Source organism: Temnothorax americanus, unplaced genomic scaffold, assembly GCF_048541705.1.
Source record: "Temnothorax americanus isolate GAGA-0224 unplaced genomic scaffold, ASM4854170v1 Scaffold4, whole genome shotgun sequence".
NCBI classification, from domain to species: domain Eukaryota; kingdom Metazoa; phylum Arthropoda; class Insecta; order Hymenoptera; family Formicidae; genus Temnothorax; species Temnothorax americanus.
The window spans coordinates 3,351,667-3,378,257 of NW_027509547.1; the positions used below are offsets into that span (position 1 = coordinate 3,351,667).

The 26,591-nt window shown below is 42.3% G+C and overlaps 6 protein-coding genes across 9 annotated transcripts; 3 read left to right on the forward strand and 3 right to left on the reverse strand.

The window, feature by feature from the left end:
• Positions 1-38: 38 nt before the first annotated feature.
• LOC143902671 (uncharacterized) lies at positions 39-2,007 on the forward strand. Its single transcript, XM_077415778.1, has 3 exons — positions 39-1,011; positions 1,158-1,696; positions 1,820-2,007. The coding sequence occupies exons 1-3, from the start codon at positions 324-326 to the stop codon at positions 1,889-1,891; spliced, it is 1,299 nt and encodes a 432-aa protein (XP_077271904.1). The 5' UTR covers positions 39-323; the 3' UTR covers positions 1,892-2,007.
• On the reverse strand, positions 1,948-6,353 carry LOC143902667 (heat shock 70 kDa protein cognate 4). Of its 2 annotated transcripts, none has more exons than XM_077415768.1 (4): positions 6,191-6,353; positions 5,356-5,598; positions 2,797-4,041; positions 1,948-2,681 (listed from the first exon to the last, which is right to left on the reverse strand). In XM_077415768.1, exons 2-4 carry the CDS (start codon positions 5,558-5,560, stop codon positions 2,200-2,202), a joined length of 1,932 nt encoding a protein of 643 aa, XP_077271894.1. In that variant the 5' UTR covers positions 5,561-5,598; positions 6,191-6,353; the 3' UTR covers positions 1,948-2,199. The 2 variants fall into 2 exon arrangements, with proteins under 2 accessions (XP_077271894.1, XP_077271895.1); XM_077415769.1 differs by having other exon boundaries at positions 5,356-5,618; positions 6,191-6,320.
• Positions 6,354-10,193: 3,840 nt separating this feature from the next.
• On the forward strand, positions 10,194-15,800 carry Ica69 (islet cell autoantigen 1-like protein). 3 transcript variants are annotated; one of them, XM_077415770.1, is made up of 6 exons: positions 10,194-10,521; positions 11,309-11,574; positions 11,705-12,047; positions 12,260-12,535; positions 12,602-13,226; positions 13,308-15,800. In XM_077415770.1, exons 1-6 carry the CDS (start codon positions 10,511-10,513, stop codon positions 13,425-13,427), a joined length of 1,641 nt encoding a protein of 546 aa, XP_077271896.1. In that variant the 5' UTR covers positions 10,194-10,510; the 3' UTR covers positions 13,428-15,800. The 3 variants fall into 3 exon arrangements, with proteins under 3 accessions (XP_077271896.1, XP_077271897.1, XP_077271898.1); XM_077415771.1 differs by having other exon boundaries at positions 10,194-10,517; XM_077415772.1 differs by lacking the exon at positions 11,309-11,574 and having other exon boundaries at positions 10,195-10,517.
• LOC143902666 (armadillo repeat-containing protein 8) lies at positions 14,213-18,120 on the reverse strand. The gene is made up of 8 exons (XM_077415767.1): positions 17,866-18,120; positions 17,649-17,722; positions 17,020-17,470; positions 16,434-16,928; positions 15,999-16,290; positions 14,920-15,443; positions 14,437-14,603; positions 14,213-14,335 (listed from the first exon to the last, which is right to left on the reverse strand). The coding sequence occupies exons 1-8, from the start codon at positions 17,890-17,892 to the stop codon at positions 14,299-14,301; spliced, it is 2,067 nt and encodes a 688-aa protein (XP_077271893.1). The 5' UTR covers positions 17,893-18,120; the 3' UTR covers positions 14,213-14,298.
• Positions 18,121-19,844: 1,724 nt separating this feature from the next.
• Positions 19,845-22,180, forward strand: LOC143902677 (vesicle transport protein GOT1B). Its single transcript, XM_077415784.1, has 4 exons — positions 19,845-20,305; positions 20,419-20,510; positions 20,587-20,765; positions 21,144-22,180. The coding sequence occupies exons 1-4, from the start codon at positions 20,281-20,283 to the stop codon at positions 21,268-21,270; spliced, it is 423 nt and encodes a 140-aa protein (XP_077271910.1). The 5' UTR covers positions 19,845-20,280; the 3' UTR covers positions 21,271-22,180.
• Positions 22,050-26,362, reverse strand: Ant (ADP/ATP translocase). The gene is made up of 4 exons (XM_077415783.1): positions 26,045-26,362; positions 23,796-24,057; positions 23,151-23,385; positions 22,050-23,060 (listed from the first exon to the last, which is right to left on the reverse strand). The coding sequence occupies exons 1-4, from the start codon at positions 26,205-26,207 to the stop codon at positions 22,818-22,820; spliced, it is 903 nt and encodes a 300-aa protein (XP_077271909.1). The 5' UTR covers positions 26,208-26,362; the 3' UTR covers positions 22,050-22,817.
• Positions 26,363-26,591: the final 229 nt, after the last annotated feature.

Here is a 26,591-nt window from a genome sequence, read left to right on the forward strand (position 1 = left end):
TTAATACACACTGTTAATCTCTCTCTTCGCCCGAGAAGATCCATTTAATTTACTAAAACCGCGTTAGGTATGAGGGGCAGCTAATGGCACGCAATCTAAACTTCGTTAATGTTGCAGAAGTAATATATATCGTCCTTTATTCTACGTGAAACACCAAGGAGAACATACGATGCTTGTCAGAGTGCCTCGCCGTGTTCCCAGAAAACCTTCATTGTTCCTTCTCCAAAATATCTTGTATCGCGAGGAACTTCAATGTAATAATTTGCATCCATACTCGCTCGCAAGACGCATCGTGTCGATTAGCAAGAAGCTGCGAGACGGAAATGGAGGACATCCATGTGCAAGTGGAAAGCAATTCACCCTCGATAGAGCACAGCTTACGTCCAATATCGTACATCTCCTGGCTCCTCGGCGTTGGCGTCCCTCGTCCGCGAAAGTGTCCGAAAGCCGTCACAATAATCCTACGTATCGTTCACTTCGCCGTGTGTTCCGTTATCGTGGCGTACGGCGCGATAGATTTCTTCACTTTCGGTAGCGTCTTCAAGAGCGACATATTCAAGATCATGTACTACATGAATAAAGTGATGTGCTACGTGTCGGCGTATTATTACGTTTATCACGGTATCAGACAATACGACAAGTGGCCGGAGCTGATGGACAGAGTGAAAGAGCTGGATCGGAAGATCAGGAGGGAAACCCCCATGAGCGACCGGCCCATAAAAAACGTGCAAGCGCTAGCGATTCTCGCGACGTTCGCTTGTGGACCTTTGTCCCTGATCGTGCACGCTTTGTATTACTATTTCATACGTCCCGAAGACATCTTCGCGTCCGACTTGCTGCTCTATTACACGATAGCCCAGTCGTTGATCAACAGCTTCGTCTTTGACGTTGTCGTCTATGTGCTGTATCACAGATTCCAAACGATAAATGAATTGATCGGTCAGTTGGACGAGCGCTTTGGCGCACCGTGGATCGCGCTCAAAATACGGCGCATCAGAGAATTGCATACCGGTAAGTTTTTATGAATTGTAATTCGACGCGTTCGTGTACATATATATATATATATATTTGGTGTAATTTAATACAATCTATGAAGAAATTGCGATGATTATATCAATATCGAGACGTTGTCGAATCATTTGAATTCTGTTGCGCAGGTATTTGTGATCTGGTCATCATGGTAAACGACATTTACGGGTTTCATCTCCTCCTCTGCTCGGCGAACTGCTTCACCATGGTCGTGGCTACACTATTCAGAATCTACATGGGCGTCGTCGAGAAGAACTACGCGTTCATGCTGATAAATAATATCCTTTGGATTCTGTATGCCGCGCAGTTTGGTCTGATGTGCTGTATTTGCACGCTCGCGCGACAAGAATTCAATAGAACCGGGATAATCATATATGCAACTGTGCTGAATTGCAAGCCTGCGAATCTTGGTAAGGTAAACGGTGCGAGGAATCAATCGAGTCTAGAAGTGCCACCGCTGTTGGAAGGCCCGGACGGCGAGCAAAATTCTAATCGGAGCAGCAATTACAACCTGAACTACGTCGTCATGGAAAATCTCTTGCGCATAAACCTGGACCGTGACCATGTCAGAAACGAGGTCAATGATTTTTCGATTCAACTGCAACAGCATCGAATTGCGTTCACGGCCTGTGATTTCTTTGAAATGAATAATGCTCTGCTCAGTGGTGTGAGTACACAATTTAATTTCATTAGAATTTATAATACGTATATAGAATTAGCTGTTTTCGAATTTCCATGTAAATACAACAATATATAGCTATCGGAGCAATTAAATAAATTTATTTTTCAGTTTGTCGGGGTGATCACCACTTATCTAATAATCCTCGTGCAATTTTATCGACCGGAAAATGCAATTCAATGAGCAACGCTAAGTGGAAAGTTATTGCGGCAAGGAAGATGAAAGACGAAATACGATAATTTTGTTAAATTAAATATTAATAAATATTTATTATACCAAACTTACCACTATATAATACAATACGGTACAATTACATTAACACAGCTCGTAAAATCTTCCAAAAATAAAAAACTTTTTTATAAAGATAAACTAAAATGAGCACGTTAAACTTTTAACGATAGGTTGTTGAATGAAACAAAACGAAATGAAACGCAATGGTGTCAAGCTACATGAGAAAATATGAGAAAAAAAACAGGAGTTCGCCATTTAATTTAATCGACTTCCTCGATGGTTGGTCCGGCACCACCGGCACCAGGATTGGGTCCCGCTCCGCCAGCACCAGGGAAACCACCAGGCGCTCCGCCACTTTGATACAATTTCGTGACGATAGGACTGCAAATGGCCTCCAATTCCTTCTGCTTATCAACGAATTCTTCTTTCTCCGCTAATTGATTGGCGTCCAACCAGGAGATGACCTCGTTACATTTGGACATGACTTTGTCCTTGTCAGACGCGTCGATCTTATCCTTAATTTTGTCGTCCTCCATCGTACTCTTCATGTTAAAGCAATACGACTCAAGAGCGTTCTTAGCGGAAATCCTTTCACGCTGCTGTTCATCCTCCGATCGGTACCTCTCGGCTTCGTTCACCATCCTTTCTATGTCCTCCTTCGACAAACGACCCTTGTCGTTGGTAATCGTGATCTTATTTTCTTTGCCAGTAGATTTTTCGATCGCAGAGACATTTAATATGCCTGCAAGACAAAATACATTAGATTAGAAAAAACGTTACTTAAATAACAAATAATCGGACAATATCATCGATTACTTAACATATAAAATATTAATGTTTGGAGCATCACAACTTACCATTAGCGTCGATATCGAAGGTGACTTCGATTTGCGGTACGCCCCTAGGCGCTGGAGGTATACCCGTCAGCTCGAATTTGCCGAGAATGTTGTTATCCTTCGTCATCGCTCTCTCTCCTTCGTAGACCTGGATAAGCACTCCCGGTTGATTGTCGGAGTACGTGGTGAACGTCTGGGTCTGTTTCGTTGGTATTGTTGTGTTCCTCTTGATCAAGGCGGTCATGACGCCACCGGCGGTCTCGATACCCAACGACAACGGGGTCACGTCCAGCAAAAGCAGATCTTGGACCTCCTCGGACTTGTCTCCGTGCAGAATTGCCGCCTGAACTGCCGCGCCATAGGCAACGGCCTCATCCGGATTGATAGACTTATTCAGTTCCTTGCCGTTGAAGAAATCTTGAAGTAGCTTCTGAATCTTTGGTATCCTAGTAGAACCACCGACTAGAACAATGCTGTGAACTTGAGCCTTGTCCATCTTCGCGTCCCTGAGCGCCTTCTCTACAGGTTCGAGGGTGCTTCTGAACATATCTGCGCAGAGTTCTTCGAACCTAGCCCTAGTAATGGACGTGTAGAAGTCGATACCCTCGAACAACGAGTCGATCTCAATGCTCGCCTGTGTCGACGAGCTCAACGTTCTCTTTGCCCTCTCGCAGGCGGTCCTCAAGCGTCTCAGGGCCCTCTTGTTGGAACTCAGGTCTTTCTTGTACTTCCTCTTGAATTCCTGCACAAAGTGGGTCACCATTCGATTGTCGAAGTCTTCGCCGCCGAGATGCGTGTCGCCGGCGGTGGATTTCACCTCGAAGATGCCGTCCTCGATCGTCAGAATCGACACGTCGAAGGTACCACCGCCCAAGTCGAAGATCAGGACGTTCTTCTCGCCCACAGCCTTCTTATCGAGACCGTAGGCTATCGCGGCAGCCGTGGGTTCGTTTATTATCCTGAGGACGTTCAGGCCAGCGATAGCGCCGGCGTCCTTTGTCGCCTGCCTCTGAGAGTCATTGAAATAAGCTGGCACGGTAATGACGGCGTTCGTTATTGTCTTGCCCAGGTACGCCTCCGCGGTCTCCTTCATCTTTGTCAGAACCATGGAGGACACCTCCTCGGGGAAAAAGGTCTTCGTCTCGCCCTTGTAGGATACCTTGATCTTTGGTTTGCCGCCATCGCTGACCACCGTGAACGGCCAGTGCTTCATGTCGCTCTGCACCGTCGCATCCTCGAAACGACGACCAATCAAACGCTTCGCATCTTTATAGAAAAATGATAAAGATTCGTAAGTTGTCTATTTCTTCAATAATCAACTCTTAAAGCATATGGTGCGATGAGATGGAGAAGAAGAGGATCCTGCGGATTGTGTCGGATTACGGAAGTTGATGGTTGCGGAATGTTGAATTATCGCCGAGCCGGTAAACAGAAATGTTCAACACTTGCCAATACTTTGATATAATTCGTACAAAGATAATTTTGTGTAAGAAAAAGAGTTATGGAATAATCTACTTACCGCGAATTATATTATAATCGTGAAAATAGATCGAAAAAATTTGTAAACTAATTATCACATATACAGAACACAATACAAAATCGTATCATATATATAGACCACATTATAAAATTTACGTTATACGTATAATATAAATTTTTAAAACAATAAAAAATATACGTATTTTTATTTTTATTATATATTTTTAATTATATTATCTGAATTTTATTATCTTTATCGTGCATTGATATTCGTATATATATTTATTTCATATATTCTGAAGAGTTTTTTTTTTTTTGAATAAGCATGTGACTTTGAACGAATATATCGCGTGAGTCACTCTTTGATTTACGATTCAACGTAAATTTGCGTGACGCCGTAGCTGGCACACAAGTAAATTAGGATTACATAAAACTGCGATGTATAAATGTCAAAACGCTCGGCTACAATGTAAAGGATGGGCGGGAGCGCCGAGAGTGGGGAAGGAGGAAATTGCGTATACATGCAGAGAGGCATGCACCGTAGTATCGGGCAAGGTCACCGCAAGTAAAACGCAGTAAAACGCGATTGAGATAATTCGACTTCCGAGCACGGAAAGTTCCACGTTCGATCGATCTCGAAGTCCAACAATTTAAAAACAACGTACAATTCGTCTAAAAAAAAAAAAAATCAATACGAGGCTTGCAACGTCGTAGATTTACCTCGAAAAGCGCAAAATATTAACGATATTATTGCGTATCTCGCCAAATTATACCAGCAAGTTATATCTCGCCTATCAATCATCCGCGATTCTCGTGTATTTTAGCATCGGTTCTTTAGAAATTTAAACATAAAAAATTTCATATTTATTTCTTGAAGGATCCACGAAGAAATTCAATCGATATATCTCGTTCCTTGCAATTAGTGTAAGAGATATCCGTTTATCGAAGCAACACGTTGGAAGGTCAAGATCGATAAAGGGATAGGTACGACGCAAAATATCCGGTGTCTCATGGGGCGGGACTGCGGGACCTTCCAATGCGACTGCGACGCAAAAGGGGTTAGAGTATCTTCGAAACGTGACAAACAAAGGCTCGACTTACCGAAGATGGTGTTGCTGGGGTTCATGGCGACTTGATTCTTCGCCGCGTCGCCGATCAGCCTCTCGGTGTCGGTGAAGGCGACGTAGCTCGGCGTGGTCCGGTTGCCCTGGTCGTTCGCGATGATCTCGACCTTCCCGTGCTGGAAGACACCCACGCACGAGTACGTGGTGCCCAGGTCAATTCCAACTGCCGGTGCTTCCGACATTGTCAGAGTCTTCTCTCTTATAATTATGTACAATCACTCTGAAATGAAAAACCGACAGCTGACAAACGCGATACGATGTGCGTCGTGCGTCACACGATTAAAAAAAAAATAAATAAATAAAAATAGAAGAAAACAACTCGACGCGTTGCTCGAACTCGAGCGAGCCTCCGCGCTCGAAATAACGCCTACGAAATATAAAACGTGTACCGCCGTTATACGCTTCTCGAATTTCACTGATATTGATCGTCGGAAGCGCCCTTTTGCGAAGAGCGTATCTGCGTATCTCGAAACGTGCGATTCCTGTCACGACTCACGACAAAAAAAAAATCGTCACAAGTAAAGCGAACTTGAAACTTCCCGATCTAAACTTGCAAAACGCTCGTTGAAGTCCGATTGATCATTCGGAAATATCGTTCAGAGCATAATCCTCTTTTTTTCCCCCAAGATTATTTGCACTTGACGACGAATTTATGTCTTGGATTAAAAAAAAAAAAAGACAGGGATAATATCGAAAAAAAAAAAATAAAACTTGCATTATCTGTAATTTCGATGAAAATCTCGGTACCGACGCGATTAATTTTCGACGCACAATTAAATAAACAGCTCAAATAACCTCATTCGAGCACTCACCTTGCAACAGTCTCTTTAACACGTTCGAAGAATGAAGATTTGATTCGCTCAGTCGAGTACTTTGAATACACTGCTTCTTCTTGTCGCACTTGATCGCACTTGCGCTCTCTCGCGTTCGTTGCGAAACTGATGACGCAGCCGCGCGCCTCGCTTTAATATACCGAATCGCCCGCTTCGAGAATCTTCGGCGGATGACCAATCGGGGCGCGCGAATCCTCGAGACGCTTCCATTGGCGGGCGCGGCCGGACGTGGGAGCGAGAAGGAGAGACGCGCGCGTGCGCCGCGCGGGAGGAAGAAGGACAGAGAAAAGAAAGTTTCCTATCGTAGGTAGACGATAGGAAAAACTGTCTCGCGTTCTCGGTTCTCGCGTTGCTCATCGCATGCGCTAGAAGATTCATGACTATAATTAGCACCGTGCGAATTGCGTTTTGCCGTGGCGCCTCGATGAAGCCAAGACTTCGTTTTTTTTGCGAAATCTATTTGATGTACGACGCTTGATCGAATGTACACGATCGTTCGCGATTGTTCGCGTACTTTCTAGAAAGTGCGCACTGTGCGCAGCCGTTCCGAACCCGAGCAAACGCGCGTTTGCGCAGAAGGATCTCGGGCATTCGAGAGAACGCGAAATATTTGTCGAAGATTTCGTCGTTCTTACAAAATAAATGCCCGCCTCGTTTCTCCAAATCTTCGATCTCGGCAGTTTTCTTCTCGATTTACCGATGAAAAGTTTGAAACTAAATGTGTACGAAAGACGAATTTTGTTAGAATTATTATTATTAGCTCACCGAACTTTTCTTTGACACTACCATAAGAATTTTAATGCCGCTATAATAAATTGTCATAAATAACACCACGCTTTAAATGCAATTCGATAGATTTTGCATCGCAGAAGACGAATAAGGGGATGAGGTGTATTGAATTTAAAAAAAAAATGCATACTTTATTTTCAAGCATTTTTTATGTTATTGACCGACATTTGATAGATTTGACTCGGCCGAAAAGTGGCAAGGATTGCAAAATGCTGTACAATTTATTTAAAGATTATCGTAAAATATTCCAAGCGATTCTAATTTTAGTTTTATTGAGTGTATACGATAAAAATAGCCGGCGTCGCAAAGATAAACGCTTTACAAAATAGGAATCTCTAGCAGCACCATCTAAATAAAATAACCGCAAACTCGACGGCACTTTCAACATTGTCGATAAAAAATTCAAAGATTACTAAAACTCTTAAATTGGATAATTAGAAAACGTATACTATCATCGGTCTTTAAGGATGCATGATTAATTAACTCGGTCAGCAAAAAATTATAATTTGTCAAATACCAAGATAGTATTTCAATAACATGGATAGGATAATTTAATTTCCTATTGCTTGACACAGAAAAGAAGCTCAAATTAGAGACAACGGCCAATGTATGTATGTATGTACATATGTACGCGGCATCGCATATGTTACGTATCGTGCGCCTGATTGGGCGCGAGACATGAGATAATAGCTAGAGTCCCTAGAAGTAAAGGCCGGTTTTCACACGCAATGATTGGTGGCGCCAACTGACTGGCATTCATTGGCGCCAGAATCAACTGGCAAACTCACAAGTGTTTACACAGTGATTGGCGTATAATATGGAAAATATTTAACATTTATTAAACACACAGTAAATGACAACAACCATATAACCTCAAATTTTGAGGTTATATGCTTTGGCCAATAACCGCCAGTAAACGCCACATTACTAGCGCCAGTTTGCATCAAGTGTTTACATTTGCATTTTTACTGGTATTAGTCGACTGGCGCGGCCTGGCGCCACCAATCATTGCGTGTGAAAACCGGCCTTAAGGCTGAGTTTCCACTGAGCGCGTCACGCGTCGCGTCGTCACAAGTTAACCAATCAAAACATCCCATTTCATTACATTCTTGTGACGGGATCGAAATGGGATGTTTTGATTGGTTCAACTCGGACGACGCGACGCGTGACGCGCTCAGTAGAAACTCAGCCTCAGAGAGTCCGGCCGGTCGCGTCAGTCCATTGGTCGGTCGGTCGGCGATCGCTCGCCTGGGCGCAACGAGGCTGAACGAGGCTAGACTCATGATGGAAGAATACCAGGTGTAACATTCCCGTGGATGCGCAGTCGTTCAAAGTAATGGCCGCTCTTGAACCAATCAGAAATTAGCCCCAAACTTGAAAAACCAATATGGCCACCGCTACAAGTTAGGTTAGTGGAACCCATGATCGCCGTTGCCGCGCGTGTATGTACCAGGTACGCTTAGAGCCTTAGTGCGCTCGTTGTCGTCGACGTCGTCGACGTTACCGAATGTGTTATCGTGGTTCACGTGGTTGTAGCTGTTGTATACTGTTTTTAATATTACATAAAGAGTATACTGTTGTTAATATTACATAACGATTATTTGTTACTTCACATACATTTTTCATCTTTCTAGTGTTAAATTTAAGTACTTATGAGCCTAGTCCTCAAGAAATGAAGTTGGTCGACGATTTTGAGCGAATAATAGCTACTGATATTATTGAAAGAAATGCACTATTGTACATTGCTGGATATGTTGCACATAGATATAGAAACGACTTTAGTGAATTAGGAATCCCTACCAAAGACCTTCCGAATCCACAACCTAATGATTGGCTTTGCATGTTTTCACGAGGAAATTGCATATATCCCTCTACAAGCTTCCAAGAAGCAGCTAATATAATGGAGCACGAATTTCATAAATTTCATGGCAATTTCTTTAATAAGCAGCCAAAAATTTTTGACACATTAACAGATATCATATGTACAAAAACTAATAATAAGTTTCCCAAACAAGTTATTGCCTGTCTAGTGCGTACTAGAACATACATCAGGTTAAGAAAAGTGAATAAAGATATAACACAAAACAATTTGATGAAGAAAAGAAACAGAAAGTTATATAAATTATGTAATAAAGAAAATCAAGACATTAATAAATATTGATAATAAATAAACAGAAACCATACATGCTGTAATTTGTCTTAGTTTATACACCTTATCTATACTTACCTTTCATACTTACCTTGCATACTTATCTTACATACTTACCTTTCATACTTACCTTATCTTACGTACTTATTTTTCATACTTACCTTTCATACTTATCTTACATACCTTTCATACTTACTTTACCTTTTTTTTTTAACGTGAGGAAATCTTCTACTACTGGGATCCCAGGCTTAGAGCCCAATTTACCCAGTAGCCCCAAAGGGGAAGACCCCCTCCCGCCCTCCGGCCAGAGGAACGGGGGGGAGTGTCGGATTCCATGCATGCACATCGCCCACGATACTGCATGCATGGCCTACCGACTAAAACCTCACGGTGTCTTTCGCTGCACTGTTATGGGGGGCGCCCGGGAACAGTTATTATGCATCCGGAACATATATATACTTACCTTACCTTTCGTACTTGCTTTTTATACTTACCTTGCAATTTATTGCATACTTACCTTTCATACTTATTTTACCTTATATACTTACTTTTCATACTTACCTTTCATACTTTTTTTTCTTACATGGGGAAATCTTCCAAAGACACCCTCATCCCTTGGGCGAGGGACGAGGGTAGTGTGGGAATCATTACCATGTGCATCCCAGGCTAAGGTACTGGTAGTGTATATTGGAACGCAATTTATGAAAGACATAATATAGTATTATAGTGTAATAAGATAGTGCATAAAATAGTACATAAATAATATAATATGTAATAGAATAATATTAATTAACGTAGATAATCATTTATAATTATCATTTTTTACTTATAACACAAGTTTTTATTAGTTTCCAAGTTTCTTGTATTTTACTCTTCCACATATTAATTTATTTGTATTTGTATTAACTGTATTACATATTTTCATTAATATCGTGTTTGAATTTCACGCCAATTTCGGGGCTAATTTCTTATTGGCTCTTCTTGTATTCAGCCGCCATTATGCGCAATGTTACACCTAGTATTCTTCCATCATGGCTAGACTGGCTAGAGCTAGAGGCTAGCCAGTAGCCTCCGTGGCCCGTGGCCTTCCCGTCCAAGCTGTCAAGTGTAATGTAGGAGAACCGCGCTCCGATTCCTCGTCGTCCCGATCGTCGACGCGCGTTGCTGTACGAATGCGATCGCGCGTGGAACGACACGCGTGTGCATACTGTGCATTATGTGATATATTCGCGGTCTAGCAACGGTGGTGTACGTACGCACGCACAGCGGCCTCGAGGCCCTCGAGCCCTACGCTCCGCGCTTGTAAATATCAACGCCACAACCGCGCTCACCGTGGCGTACCAGCGGGTCTTCCGTTATGAATGCTTAGTAAGTATCTCCTCCGTTCTTTCCTCAGTCTCGCCCGAGTCCCGCCGTCGGCGTCGTCGTAATTCGAAACGTTTGGCTTCGCCAACGTGGCGACACGACGACCGCGCAGTTCTCGCTCCAAGATCCATCGGTTAACTATACTTATACTGAATCGATATGGTAGTTTGTGCATCTCTTCGTGGTTATTAATAGAATATCGCGCAAAATTGATTATCCAAGTTCTTCGTAAGCTTCCTAGGTCTGTCTTCCCGTTGCGTTAAAGAGGGACAGTCTACTCCCCCTTTTCCCCTTCCAGTATGACTGATACGTTATCTGCAGAGCTCGCAACCTTTCCTTTTCTCATCCTGTTGGCCAGAAAAGGAAATACATATATTTGCGTTAACAGATATGTTATTATCTCACACACAAAGTTGGTTACGCAACTAGCCCATAAGTTTCCTAGATCCGTCTTCCTATCGCGTCGAAGAAGACTCGTCTAGCTTCTTTTTTCCTCTTCCTGTATGACCGATGATATGTTTATGGAGTTTGTAAACTTTCCTCTTTCCATCCTGTCAATCGGAAAAAGGAAACACACGTATTTGCATTGTCAATAGGATTTGATGAATAACTAATTATCTAACATCAATAAAACCAGGCATCTATTGTTTTAACAATTGCTCGGCTTATTTTTTATTAACAGTGGGAAAGTATGCTGTTTTTCGCTTGTCGAGGTCTTTGCACGTAACACTTATACTAATCACCGTTTGTATTTAACGAGAAACTTATAAAACTTGTTTGTACCATGCATGCAGTAACAGAGATGCACCGGGCGTATCAGGGAATGCCTTTGATTGCTGGGTTCAAAAGTCTATGCATGACGATTCTGCCATCATAAAGATGCAATACCAATTCTGGGTGAGAAAGCAGGCCTTGTCCCAGAAATTGGGGAAGAAGGAGGACGAGTGTATAGTCGCGTCGGACGCTGAGCTGGACGCGAAGCTAGAATTGTTCCGCAGTATCCAAGATTCCTGTTCCTACTTACAAAGGGTTATTGATAAATATCAAGAAAGATTATGCAGTGCGTTCTAACATAATTTTTAATATAAAATCATTGCATCAATTACCATATATTTGACGTAGTATTTGTTTCCCCGAGATGAATTTGACTATCAGGATATTGCGATAATGGGATAATTTAACTTGTTTAGATTTAGCCCAGGAGGAAAATGGAATGGGACGTTTCTTGAAAGATGCCGGGAAGCAAGACAAAACTCGCGCCGGCAAGATGATGTCGGCAGTTGGCAAATCCCTGTCTTACTCTGGTCAGCAGAGGCTCGCGTTGAGAGCTCCCTTGGGCCGATTGTATCAGGAGGTGGAAACATTTAGGCAAAGAGCTATTGACGATACGTTACAAAATGTACAAGCGATGGAAAAGGCCCGTACGGAATACCGAGCTGCTCTGTCGTGGATGAAAAATATTTCCCATGATTTAGATCCAGATACGTCCAAACAACTGGAAAAATATAAAAAAGTTCAAGCACGTGTTAAGCGGTAGGTTCTATATTTTGGACATTCGCTTAATGCAAAAGTACAAAGTACAATCTCACAATTTCGATCGGTATCTTTTTATTCAAATTATCATATTATGCTTGATCAGATAGTACACTTCCGTTTTCGTTCTTATAAATTTGTTCTAATTACATGTTTATAAAATATTGCGAGGGATTTATATCCTATGTACGTATATATTTGTTGTGCTTTAGAGGCAAAATAGTTTTTGACAATCTGGCCCTCGACTGTCTCCAGAAGGTTGATTTATTAGCGGCAGCAAGGTGTAACATGTTCAGTCATGCCTTAGTTTTGTACCAAACCACACTCCTGAATTTCACGAAGAAATCTACACAAGCGTATTCCACAATAGCTAACAGCTTCAAAGGCTATCAACGTTATGACTTCACGGTTGTGCGAGAACTGGCTGAAACCTCCAGTAAATTGGCGCAGGAAACTGGCGGTGACGACGATTTAGAGGACAAGGATAAGTGAGTTACACAAAATGAGAATAAACCCTCTGTGTGTTTTCATTTTCGTCATATCTATTTTTACAGATTACAATTTTTTGACATGGATTATCACGACGACGTTGAGGAAGCTCAAGAGGCTACCGTAAATTCGGGAAGCACATCGGAGAAAAATAAGAACGATGAGAAGCTCTTGGACATAGAAAATGAGCCGAAGGATACATTGATACATTTGGAGACGACCGCGGATTCTTCGAGAAACGGAATCGCGCATAGTACCAAAGATACGGAGAATGATAAAAGTCTCGAGGAGTTCTTTGGAAATCTTATCCTGGAGAAAGACACGTCCAATAGTACCGAGCAATCGGTTAATAAAACTGAAAAAAATAATCATACGGTATTCAATAGAAGCTCCGAGGGGCAGAAATCGGTAATGGATATATTCGGGGAGTGCAATCTCGATTTTAATTTGGCTGATTTGTCGCCCTTGTCATCGGAGACTCGACAACAGCAATCGTTAAATTTATTAACCTCCGAGAGCGCGGCGCTTTTCGATGAAATCCTGAACGATAAGCAACAACAATGCACGAGCAATGATTGGGAAGGCATATCACACGACACTTTTCTACCGCCAAGCATTTTGAAGCAGAGTCTAGGGGACGCAGCATTAGGTATGGGACAGAAGAGTACCACTAGTAACACAGACGATAGAGTAAGTATTCGCCAACTGCTGCATTCAATAGTAATAATGCGAATCTCGCACAATTAATATATCGCAATATTCTTTTCATAGAAAAAGAATAAGACTGGAAAGCAGAAAGGTAACTCGTGGTTGGATTTATTCGCAGAATTGGATCCATTGGCTAACAATCCAATGGAGAATCTTTCCGGTGATAGTAATGCTTCTGCTTAATTCATAATGCATTTTAATGGTATATGCCCTCTCACTTGATATTTTACTAACGATAAGAAAAACTGATCAAGTTATCGTTCGTTATCGATAAGTGATGCGGCGAGCGCATAATTCATATTTTCACTTCATACGTTTGTATCAATAATTATCAGTATGTAAACTTTTAACATTCCACATTTATTTTTATCGTCATAAGAATTGCCATAAGAATCAAAACCGTTTGAATTATTACATAATTTTTCATATAAGCTAAAGACAGATACCAAAGATATAAAATGTAATGTTTATTAACCATCATGCGCTAGTTATATTTTCTTTCAAATATATATATATATATATATATATATATATATATATATATATATATATACATTACAAGATCTTCAATATATAAATTTAATATGGAATTCTTTGTATTTCTGACGGATATATTTAAAGGTATGGAAGTATACCGCATATGTATACATATATATAAGAGTGTATTTACTTTCTATTTATTTTAATTTTTTTCATGATTTTTTTTACTTATTCCTTTAAATTCTGTTTATTGCATATGACAATCCACATCTGAAGCCTCTGCTTGTAAATCAATGTTGTACATAATATATATCAAACACTTCCTTTGACGTAAGCAAACGAATCACGTGTGTAATCCGCGTTACTTTCCTCTATTAAGTTAAATAAATACTACAGAGACAGATTACAGGCATAGGCTCAGAAATATCAGTTTGTTCGTCTTGTTTGTAACTTTCGATTATACATTGTCAACCGAGGTGATCACAGTATTAACAGCTAAACTCGTAATTTATTTCAAATATAAAAAAGACACTTGAAATCATAACCTAATCTTCATCGGCGAAACGTCCCAAGTTCAAGGTTCGTAGAATTGCGATAGGGCAGTCTTGACTCTGAAACGGAAACGACGAATGTGTGTGAGATCCCCGTTGTACAAAAGTTTGCGATACGACGTACGACAATAATTTAGCACGTAATGATTCATCTTTCGTACTTCTCAAATAGCTGAGTGTCTTTCGTGTGACGTAATTGTTGCAAAATACGATGAATTCCTAATTCCCGCAGACGCGCTTGCCGTTGCGCGGCGCCGGGTTCCTCTCTCCAGACTAGGTTGCATACACAAAAAATAGCAGCGACTTGCAGTTTCACGTTGCTGTGCATCTAAATGAAATGTAGACACGTAAAAGGTTGAGTCGTACAAACGATGGCCATTCAAAAGATAGAACTATTAAATTAATAGATAGGATTCGAAAAAATACAAAATACTTGATTGATTTAAGCACACACTTGGAGCTTATGGTAAAAGCTGTAATTTTTTTGGTGTCGTTGATAAAACAGCTGCTCCATAAGTACGAGCAACGCGACTTATTTTTTCACAGAATCTACAACTCTTTTATTATCCTATCTATTAACAGAGTTAATTGTCTAAAAATATGCAATTAATGAAGTACTCGTAATAACTATACACTATACGAACCATATAATCCATGAGTTTCTTAAGCACGTCGTCATTAGCCATGATATGATCTCTAGCTCGGTCGCCGTCGGCTACATTTGCTAAAATGCAAAGTGCTTGCTCTTTGACGTCCGCCGGGTGTTCGGGATCTTCCAGTACTAGAATGACCGCTTGCATAACATGCGTGGCGTGCTCGCCCATTATACGATCTATGTGAGCCTTAGTGGAAAGCAAATTTCGCAACAGACCCAGCGTTTTCATCAGGACGCCTAACTCAGGATCGGCCAAGAGACGAAATATCTGATCTGTCCCCAAGCACGAGAGTATTTGCGACTTTACACGTTGCTCCGCTTGAAAGGCCACGTTCATTAGGGCCCAAATGCCGTTCAGTCGGAGTGCCGATTCGGGCCGTTTAGTGAGAGAACACAATAACTCTACTCCGCCGGACTCGAGAATTGGCTCTTTGCTCGGACTAAACTCCAACAGTAAATTACATAAAGTACTCGAGGCAACAGTTAATAAATCACCTTCACCTTCGCCTCTACCTATAGTACAATAATGACAATGTTAATAGTAACTCATATACAGTCGGCGATCGAATACTAATAATAACAGCTAATTACAAGCACTGATCTCTTTATTCTTGCTCATCTTTTTGAAAAATAATCTTACAATGCAGAGAGAAAAGAATAGGGATGTATTTCTGTCTACACGCATGAAAAAACAGTCGCCCTGTTTAAATTCACGTTTCATTGTTATATCTAAATATCTTTCTCGCGAAATGCTAATATGGCAAACGGAAATGTAAAAGGTTGCGAACTTTTCTTGATGCGTGTATTTTTAATTCAGCTACAGTTTATTCTTGTCTTAAATAGAATAAAGAAAGAATAACTCACATTGTACATCAATAACCCTCTTTTTTATATTGCATCTTTTTTTTCTTTCTTTTTGATTTAAGACGTTAATTCGAAATTTGAGGCTAAATATACGTATCTCGTATCTTACATGCAATATATATGCATGCAACATACATGTTCCTCAGTGTTTATTATAGCGTAACTCTGTAATGCTTATATCGTAAATGTATTATCATATTTTACCCTCCAACCCTTTGTCCGCTCCGTGTAACAACTGCATAAGCGGCCTCCATACCGCATGATCCTGAAACGTAGTGCGAAGCTGTTGCACGCTCCTCGAGAGGGAGTGCAAACATCTAACCGCGGCTAAACGAACACGTGATCCACCAGGATCCTGAAGACCAGAAACAACTTGTTCCATAAGACTTTCCGTTTCGATAATACGCTTTCGAATATCTTCGTCATTCGCTCCGAGAGATGCGAACGCTCTGAACGCAGCTTGTCGCATATCTTGCGTTAATGTTGCATCCTGGACCTGAGCAAGACAATATTACGCACGATTTTTACTTAACCACCATTGTACAATACAATCTAATGACTCGGATTATCTTTCTCTTCATCAATTCTACAAATTCTGTAGGTAAATTCTCAATGTATTTAAATGTAATTTCTGCTTACTTGCGGGTGCGGTCTCAATAGCTCCGCCAGTGTCGGTATCAAATGATTGCTAATGGAAGCTAAACGCTGTAGATCCGTGTCGACCTCGGTCAGATACGCTAGTGTCTCGGCCGCGGCGACTCTCTCGCGCGGCGGTCGGTCCCGATGACACAAGCGTACAAGGCAGGGTAACGCGCGATACACCACTCGCGGATCAATGGACGGCAATGCACCGGCCCTGTGCATATACGCAATGCACCTCGCCGCTTCGAGCTGTATCAACGAACTCTTCTCGCGTCCCATTAATTGGCCTAGGGCGACCGGCACCAATCTACCGTGAACAGTATTACTCGTACTGGCTGAAGCGACCATAGCCGACACCATGTGATTCTGGTAACACATGTTCGCTAAGCAGGCTAGAGCGGGTAGTTGAACATCGGATAGGGGAGAATCCAGTTGCATCGCCAACGTTTCTACGGCTCCACCTTTGGACAGAGCGTTCTGCTCCTCCGTCGTCTGACAAGCAATTTGTGGATTAGTTCCTTCTTACGACACTTGTATATACCTACACTTAAATACTTCACAAGAGTTTCAGACCTCTCTTTACCTTACACGCTGTAGTTAAGATCGTCGCGACACAGACTTGACAGGTGACCGATCGACTTGCCAGGGACAACAACCGTGGTACTAACGCAGGATCCTGATAAATCGAGTGAACTGGAGCTGCCGCATGCTGGAACACCGTGCGCAGGCACCGCAAGCAGGCCTCGTGCAGCAGATCCAGCACTTTCATCTTGCCGTCCGCGACGATCTCGGGGGTCGGCGAGGAGAGCAAGACTTGAAGAAGCAACGGTACTACACCTAAGTCTATAAGCGCCAGTACGTGTTGATCCGTGCCCTTGGCTAGGGAACCCAACGTTACAGCCGATTCTAATCGTATACGATCGCCGATGGTACCGGACGTGTCTCCGAGCAGTTGCAAGAGCCGGGGCACCACACCCTGAGCTATAACCGAACCCTTTTGCCTGTTGCTGCCGATCACTGAGTTCTTGAGGCATCTGAGAGAGACCAGATTCGTGAAACAATTAATATAGTTCTCTTATATCAGTCGCAAAAATATAAATAGTAAACGTATAAATAGAGGAAAAAAAACGTTGAAAATTTTTAATCATACCGTAGCGGAGCGTTAATCCTTAAGGTTAAGGACGATTTCTTTTTTTGTTTTATCGAACTCACATAATCGCTTCCAGGCATTTCTGCGCGTCCGGGGAATATAGCTCGTCGATGTAACTCCTGGAGCTCTCGATGTCCTGCAAGAAGATCGCGAGAGGATCGCGATGTAGCGTCGCGTTACAGGAAACAACGATGGGGCTCCCGCGGGGGATCCGTTGTCAAAAAAAACGGGCCGTTTTACCGGGGGCCGCTCACGAATCCGATCGAACGTCGAACTCACCATGTACGGCTGCATCACCGACACCATCCTCGCTCGGCTGCGTTCTCACATAAATGTCCCGTAAAACGTTCCGCTCGGTCGAGCTTCCTGGCGCGACGACTGCCACGAGGAACCGTCAGCGACCGTCAGATCCAGTTTGCGTGCTAACGCGAGAGACGTTCGCGATTCGCGATTCGGTCGTGCGCACTGCGCTGCGTTCTCGCTCGCGTTCTGAAAAATAAGCTCGACTCGCTGCCAATGGCGCCAACATCGCGACGTGATACGTGATATCGGATCGGAGCATTCAGAGCTCGGGAGCAAGTCCTTCCGCCCCCACCCCCCGCCCTAATTCCCTTTCCGCATATTAATTCTTTCTTTCGAATAAAACGATGAGTGTAGATCTTGAATGGTAATTTATAATTAAGAATCCAGTCTGCGGGTTATTTCCAACTAATTTGCGAAACAATTTTTTTGCAATTTATGAAGTAAATTGCAATTTTTTACTCTGTGCGAAAGTTACACTTGTATAAAGTAAAAAGTGCGCACTTTCGAGCAAAAGATTAGTGCACTTTTTCCGATGAGTTTTAGAACCCGCCGGTATTTAAAAAGTGCGGATTAGCGTCCCCTAGATTTACGCAGTTGACGATATAGTTATGTCATGTCATTTAAGTGATGTATGTATATGTGTGTACTGCACGCACACACACACACACACACACACACACACACACACACACACACACACACACATAATTTAACATATAAATATAATATAAACGCATTTCGTAAAAAAATGTATTTAATTTTAATCAGAATTCTAATTCTCGGAATTTAGATACAAATAATCATATTGTTAAAAAATATCTTTCTAATTGCTTTGGCAATTTTTCGAGAATCTCACGCATATTCCAACTATTAATATATACTGATTACTAATGTCACCCACGTTTGTGTAACGCCTGAGTTTCCGCAAAGGATCCTGTCACCCATGTGCGTTAATTATTTACTCGGGTTGAGAATGATCTTTTATTAAGTATTTAAAACATGAAGAAAAACCTACATAAATTATATTTGTAAAATATTTAAAGAAAATATATAAAGTATTAAAATAATATACATTTTATTAAAAGCAGAATTCGTTTTTTAAATAAATATTTTTCTACTTATCCGTTTCGATCACAAAATCTATTATTTCGATTTGTGAGCAGCAATTTTATTTAATCGATCTAAAATTATGTTATTAAATACATAATAATGCAAATAATATATAATTTTTATAATTCTTTTTTTTTGTGTAATTTGAGTCTGCATATTTTATAAGCCGCCGCACACTTCTCTCGACTTTGGGTCTCGCAAAGTTCAAAGAAAAATCAGCTTGGCAGTCAGTCAAAGTGTTAAAATTTGTCTTCTGCCACAGTATGAATTTCTTATTCAGACACCTTGTATACATAACTTGACAATTGTAAAATCGAACAAAAGGTGGATAAAAAAAATATATACATACATATATATTACATACATACATACATGCTCTACAAGAAATGTGACCTGGGAGTGAGGGTGCCTCATCCCCATGCAGCACGGAATCTCGGAAAACGGAATCTCGGAATCATTCTGATTGGTTAGTCCCATGAGACTAACATTCCGTCTTGCATGGGGAGGCACCCTGATGGTTATATTGACATTTATTGTGTCGGGTTCAAATTAAATTAAATTCCAGGTTTAAATTTTTTTTATTAAAAAATATAAATAACAAAGAAATTAAATTATAAGAATGTTACTTATTGTTGTTATTATTGTTATTTTTGTTGTTATTTATAATATTCTTTAATAAAAAAAATTTGAACCCGGCATTAATAGATCCTCAAGCGATGATTCGCGTTTTTGCAATAACGACGCAATATCTGCGCTCCAGGATTCATTTAAAATAAAAAAAAATTTCACCCTTTCTCACGCGTCGTAGCTGAAAAGTTGAATAAAAATAGACATAAATGTAAACGCGTGCGTGCACATTTTGCGCACACGGCACGTGCATATTTGTTGCGCTGATAAGACGATCGGGACTAATCGGGAATAATCGGGACGTTCGATTCAGATTTGACGTTTGACGCTCAAGTATTTCGAAACTCGAGTGCCAATTGTGTCCCACGGATTTTTTTCATTTTTTTAAATAATTTCATATGATTCTGGGAACGACGGATGTACGGAAAAAAGATGGATTAAAACGTTTCTCTGATGAATTCAGTCGCGCATAAAGGGCGTTCACGAGAGAGCTGACGAAGCTCCGTGGTGAACGTACAGTGGGATTCGTGCCGCATCATAACCAATGACGTGGATATAGGTTAACTTCCCGTTCACGCTGTAAAGGCTGAAAACGTAATCGGTAGTCGCCAGGTGTGTCGGGGCACGTTTCCAGCGCCGAACAATTTGTAAATAATGTTCGAAATTACGGACACGCAGAGTGAGTGCGAGAATCGTTCTCGTTTTACCGACACCGGCGGATCCTTCGTGCCAAGCCGGCGAGATTGTATTGATTGCGTACCGTTGGATTTTACTAAAAGGAACGTTTTTCAGAAATCGGAGTGGGACTGGCGGGGTTTGGGATCTCCTTCCTGTTCCTCGGAGTGCTGTTGCTCTTCGACAAGGGTCTACTCGCCATTGGCAATGTAAGAACGCGCTCCTGTTTATATTTACATTGAATCTTACATCCGTGATTGACCTTTCGTTATTTACCCCTTGCAGCTTTTGTTTATATCGGGACTCGCGTGTGTCATCGGACCATGGAGGACGTTAAACTTCTTCTTTCAAAGGCATAAGATGAAAGCAAGCGTCTCATTTCTAGGAGGTGTTTTCGTAGTACTTTTAGGTTGGCCCATTGTAGGAATGATCTTAGAAACCTATGGCTTTGTACTACTATTCAGGTAAGTTTTGTATACGTTGGCTGCGTTTAGCCGAAACTCCGCTAGCCTAGCTCCTTTTAATCCATTGGGTCAAAGGAGAGGAAACGAGCGACTGCTCACGATTGCTAGGCTAGCGGAGTATCGGCTGAACGCAGCCATTAGTTTAACCCTCGATCAGTGGACGCCTCGGTAACCGGATGCACGGTGAACTTGGGACAAGTGTAATCCTCGAGGTAATCCTACTAAAGACAACATCGAAGCGTGGAAAAAACAATGCAAGCGCATCGTTTCTACATATGAAACGAGTTTGTCTCGAATGACTTGGCGTCCACTGGCGGGAGAATTAATGAACTCGTATGTCCTGTCGAAGATAATTTATCACGCACATCTTCGTTTCAGTGGTTTTCTACCAGTAGCGATAAACTTCTTACGAAGAGTACCCATATTGGGAACTCTACTGAACGTACCTGGCATCAGTCGAGTTTTGGACATAATAGCGGGTGACTCTAACCGAACGACTGTATGATACGACTATACAGTAAAACATCCGCATCCTCTTTGCTTGGAAACCTGTATATAAAGCGGTCAAATGTCATGTTTCATATACTTTTTCTGTCATTCCCGTTTGAGAGTGCCGGCGGTCAAATTTCTGTACAAAAATATAAGAATAATTTACTTCTTATGTCAGTGTAAGAAAAATACCGGTAAGAACCTAGTATAATCACAATTTGTATGTTTCCAATTTATATACACATGACTTACATATACTGATTATGTCAAGGGTACATTTGGTTACAGAAAACATTCCGAACTCTTCTGTAAGAAGATAATTTTCAAATTCTTTATCTTAAGGTATTAATCATTATCGGTTAATAAATAATGACTAAAAATGTACTCTTCTCCTGATCAAGTAACGAATGTTTTGGGATAACATAATAAATGAACGTGCTTAATGTGTATTTTTTTTTTATCAATATGTCTCACATATCAACATCAAGATGAAGAATGTACCGAACTTGTATAAAATTCTTTTAAAAATTTTCAAATATCAATGACCGTAAATGTTAATTTAGAAATATATCAGATATTGATATTGAGCATTTTATCATATTTTTTAACTGATAAAGATATTAAATATGAAAAAATATTTTTTATTTAAAATCTGAAATGGTTAAATTCTGTTAATTTTTATTCATTTTATAATCAAAATTTTTAAAATAAACTCGAAATTGATTACACTAAAGATAGCTCTGAACAAATATTTTTTTTCATCGTTTTAGGGAAGAAAAGAAACGTCCGAATGTATGAAATTTTATATCGTTTTTATTGATTTGCTGCTTTCCCTGCATGCATCCTAACACGAACAGATTAGATGCATACATTCTGAGTAACGCTTTTCATCTTACATGGTCGTCTGGAGTGCGAAATTAAATTATCGTCCATCAAAAATCAACGGACTGGCTGATACCATTAAAATGATTGTTTATTAATTACGAATTAATTATGAATTATCTACAACGGGCCGAGAATAAGGGCGGGGGGCGGCCCAGGCTACGCGCCCCGTCATCGCCGTGATGACTTTTCGTCGCGCGTCCTCCTCTCTCGATGGTTTCGCGTGCGCTGACTCGGTTCTCTAGGCAATTTATTACTTTCAAGTACTTTGATATTCCGACCGGTCCTACTTACTCAGCGTGGCGCGTATGGAACGTTATCCAGGTAACGGGTGTTCGCGGTACCTACGCGATCGTTCTGGCCTCCTCAAACGTTTTTACAATGGAATACGAAAATACGTAATGTCAACCGCTGCGAGAGAATACTGAATCCGGCAATAAGTTAAGCAGATTCTCTTCTATGCTTGTATCCTTTTTTTTATGTTTACAATTTTTGCCGAGTTTCATGCACTTTACGAGCTGCTACATCGAAACGTCCTCAGCCTGAATTACTTGTTAATATCGCCGACAGCAAGTCACTTCTGTCCGTCGGTCTGTGGGAATCGCTATATCAAATCGGATGGATAATGAACGACGATGTCAGTGATCGTGAAAGTAATGAGACGAGGATCGTTTTAACGCTTTAAAGAAGGTTCTTGATTTCATCGTACAACACGAGTACGAGCGCACCACCAGTACCACGGAGAACATTAGAGAACGCGCCCTTGAAGAAGGCATTACCACCTTCCGTCTTGTAAATGGTAGCCCAGCAATGAAGAGTGTTTTTGTACAGCATATCAGTCTTGGCACGGCCGGACTGCATCATCATACGCCTACGTACCGTATCGAAGGGATAGGACACAATACCCGCGACAGTGGTTACGACCTGCAACAGATTCGGATGAATGAGCGAAATGCAATTACAATGAGATCGCGCGAACTTGGGCAGCGGAAATAAACCAAGTCTCGTTCTCACCTGGGCGATACCCCATGAGATGAGGAATGGAGTATTTTTGGGGTCTGGCAGCATACCACGGGCAGTGTCGTAGAAACCGAAGTAAGACGCGCGATAAATGATGATACCCTGCACCGATACGCCGAATCCGCGGTAAAGACCGATGAGACCGTCAGATTTGAAGATTTTCGTCAAACAATTACCTAAGCCTGAGAACTCGCGCTCAGCGCCTGCTTTGCCTACATCGGCAGCCAACCTAACGGAATAAAGAAAAGATGTATCAACGCAACGATACGTTTACAATTTTAACCATTTGAGTATTTACAGAATTATTTATATTTCTGCGAAATGTATATTTAATAATAAATATATATTTAATAAGAAATTAATATGACACATCGAGACAAAATTTTTATGACGTCTACTCACGTAAATAAAATTTATTATTTCTCACGCACTACGATCCAAGATTTAAATTCGGAATACATAAAGTTATAAGAGTCAGATTGAATCAAATTAAATTGCAATTACTAATTGTTTTGTTAATTGAATGGCCGATTACTATTATTAGCACATAGATAAAATAATACTTATTATATTAGCGTATGGACAGAATAATTTCTATCGTCAACATGCGGACGAAGCAAACTATTGTGAGTAATTTACCTGGTTCTGGCAAAGTCGAGTGGGTAGACGAAGCACAGAGACGTGGCTCCGGCAGCACCACCAGATGCGAGATTTCCAAGGAAATAACGCATAAACTGAGTGTTCTTGTCAACGCCACCGAGGAAAACCTGCTTGTACTTGTCCTTGAAGGCGAAGTTCAAGGCTTGCGTTGGGAAGTATCTGATAACGTTGGCGAAGTTACCGCGCCAGTAACTGAAGAATCCTTGTTCACGTGGGATACGAACGAAACAATCGATCATACCTGAAAGGTAATATAGAATGCAAGTGTATAATAAAACACGTAGGCACGAACAACAATGCTTGTTGTATTTAATTTTAATAATTTTTCATACATTAACGTTTCAATAAGCAAATTAGAAATATAGATACACATAAACGTTTAGCTACAAAACTAAAGAACTGTAGAACTATGTTTTATGTACTTTAAAAACATATAATTAACACGTAACGTTTACATATATATAGGCCGGTTTCACCAACGTCGATTAAAAGTAATCTTCGATTAAACTCACTCTTCGTCTTTTTCCAATGTCCATTTCTACCAATGTAGACTAACTTTAATCTCGGTTTAACTTGCTTTCTATCTTTTTTAACAAATGAAACTAGAAAAGATGACAGATAAGTTAACTGGAGATTAAAATTAACCTGCATTGAGATAGAAATGGACATAAGGGGGACAGTTGTTGGAAAGAGACGAAGAGCGAGTGATTCAATCGAAGGTTACAGTTAATCGACGTTGGTGAGACCGGCCCTATGACGTTTAGTTACAAAGCTAAGGTTGCCAGTGCTGGCCGTGACTATCCGAACGCAGCCTAAAGAATCGTAGAACATATTTTATATACTTTATACATATAATTAACATTAAAAGTCTCAGACTTATAAAAAGATTACCTCCGGTTAAATTCATGTTGCTGATAAAACTTGAGATAATCCACAAATCATAATATAAAAACAAAGAAACGACGATAGCCGTTCGGAACGTTCTAGAACGTTCTATATGACTATCGAGTGGCGTTAACGAATGAATTTAAGTGGAAAATTGTCTCGCTAATAGTACATTATCTAATACTATCGACGTACGTCTAACAGCTACCAAATTCCTTGGACAAACTTTATCCTCCAATCAATCTAATCGATCTTTGCGATCCGACAACGCAGATGTTGCGCGTGACAATTCGAAGCCGTCTCGCGGCGATAAGCCGCGAGATATCTCCCGTTATCGTCGCGAGCAACGTGACTCGACAATCGGAACGAGACGACCGTCGAATTCCAGGAGTGTCGCGCGGGCGACGACATTTCTTTTTCCTCTCCCGAAGCGCCGAACGGACGGGAGGAAGGAGATCGGGACCCCGATAGCGCGGTCATCGCGTCTACGGCAATGAATCAGCGCGGAGACGCTGAATGGGCACGCGGCGGAGGGGAATTCGTGACGCGTGGAAGTATAGAGAAGGCAGAAAGAGAGAGAGAGGAATGAGGAATTCGGTCTCGTGGCCGGACGAAAGGGCGGCCATGTTGGACCGCACCGTCATCGATCGGGGTCTCGGGCAAGAGCGTGGAGAGGAAGCCACGCGCTGCCATCTGGCTCGGGAGGAAACACGGGCGGCCGTTCCAACGAAATATCGATCTCGTCGCGCGCGCGCGCGCGGGGGGACGGGGGGCGGACGGGAGTCGCCGCCGCCGCAGGACTTTCCGTCGCGCGTGCGGGATCGGCCGCGCGGAGTTATGTAAGTCCGCCGAAACTCGCGGGCCGACCTTCGTTACATAAACGCAGCGCGAAATTCATCGTTCGCGAGCGACGAGCGAGCGCGCACGCTCGCGTTGGCGCGTTTCCGCGCGCGAGGCACGCGCGACGCGTCGGTGCGCGGCACCGACCACCGACGGGCCACGCATTACATAACGGCCACGTCTCTTTTTTTCTTTCTTTCTTTCTTTGTCTCTCCTCCCCGCGGATCGCGGCACGCGATCTGGTCCGCGATCGAAGCGGCGGCACGGTGCGCCACGTTCGCGCACCCCGCGAGGAACAATGGCACGTTCGACGGCTACTTTGGCTATACTTTCACATGTTTCGCGGGTTCCGCCGTGCACTTTAACGGCAAACCGAGGGATCCCCGTTACCGTTTGCCGCGACACCGGTGGCCACCCCGTGCGCGCGATCCTCTCGAGATCCCGGCATTCCGGGAAAGATCCGAGGGCGGTCGGGAACTCGGGGAAGACCATGCTCCACTTACCCTTGTATTGCTGATCCGCGGCGATCTGCTTGGAGATGTGCTGTACCTGCAGCAATAACTTGACGCGCTCGATGGGCGCGACGGTGGTCTTGGAGATGGCCGCGGCCACGCCGCCGGCTATGAAATCCTTGGCGAACGCCACGGGATCCGCGAGTCCAGACATCGTGAACGGGTTGGTTGTGGGTGCGCGTGTGTATGTACGGGTGAGACACGGGTAAAACGTAAAGGAGAAAGAGCGTGTGTGTGAGAGAGAGAGGAGAGAGACTCCCGATGTTCCTGAGTGTCTCGGACGCGCGCCGGACGACGAATGGCCGAGCGAGCGTGCGCTCGCCGCCTCCTGCGACTAAGAATAGCCGCGCAGGTCACGTGTGTCGCTTCGCGCAGCTCTCGGACGTCGCTGCGCCGCCGCCGCCGCCGCCGCCGCCGCCGACGACGACGACGATACGACAACGGCGGCGTCGTCGCCGATCGTCCGCCACGGGAATCGTGACAGACGTGTGACACACGTATTTTCGCCCCCGGTATTCGTGACCCTTCACCCTCGCCG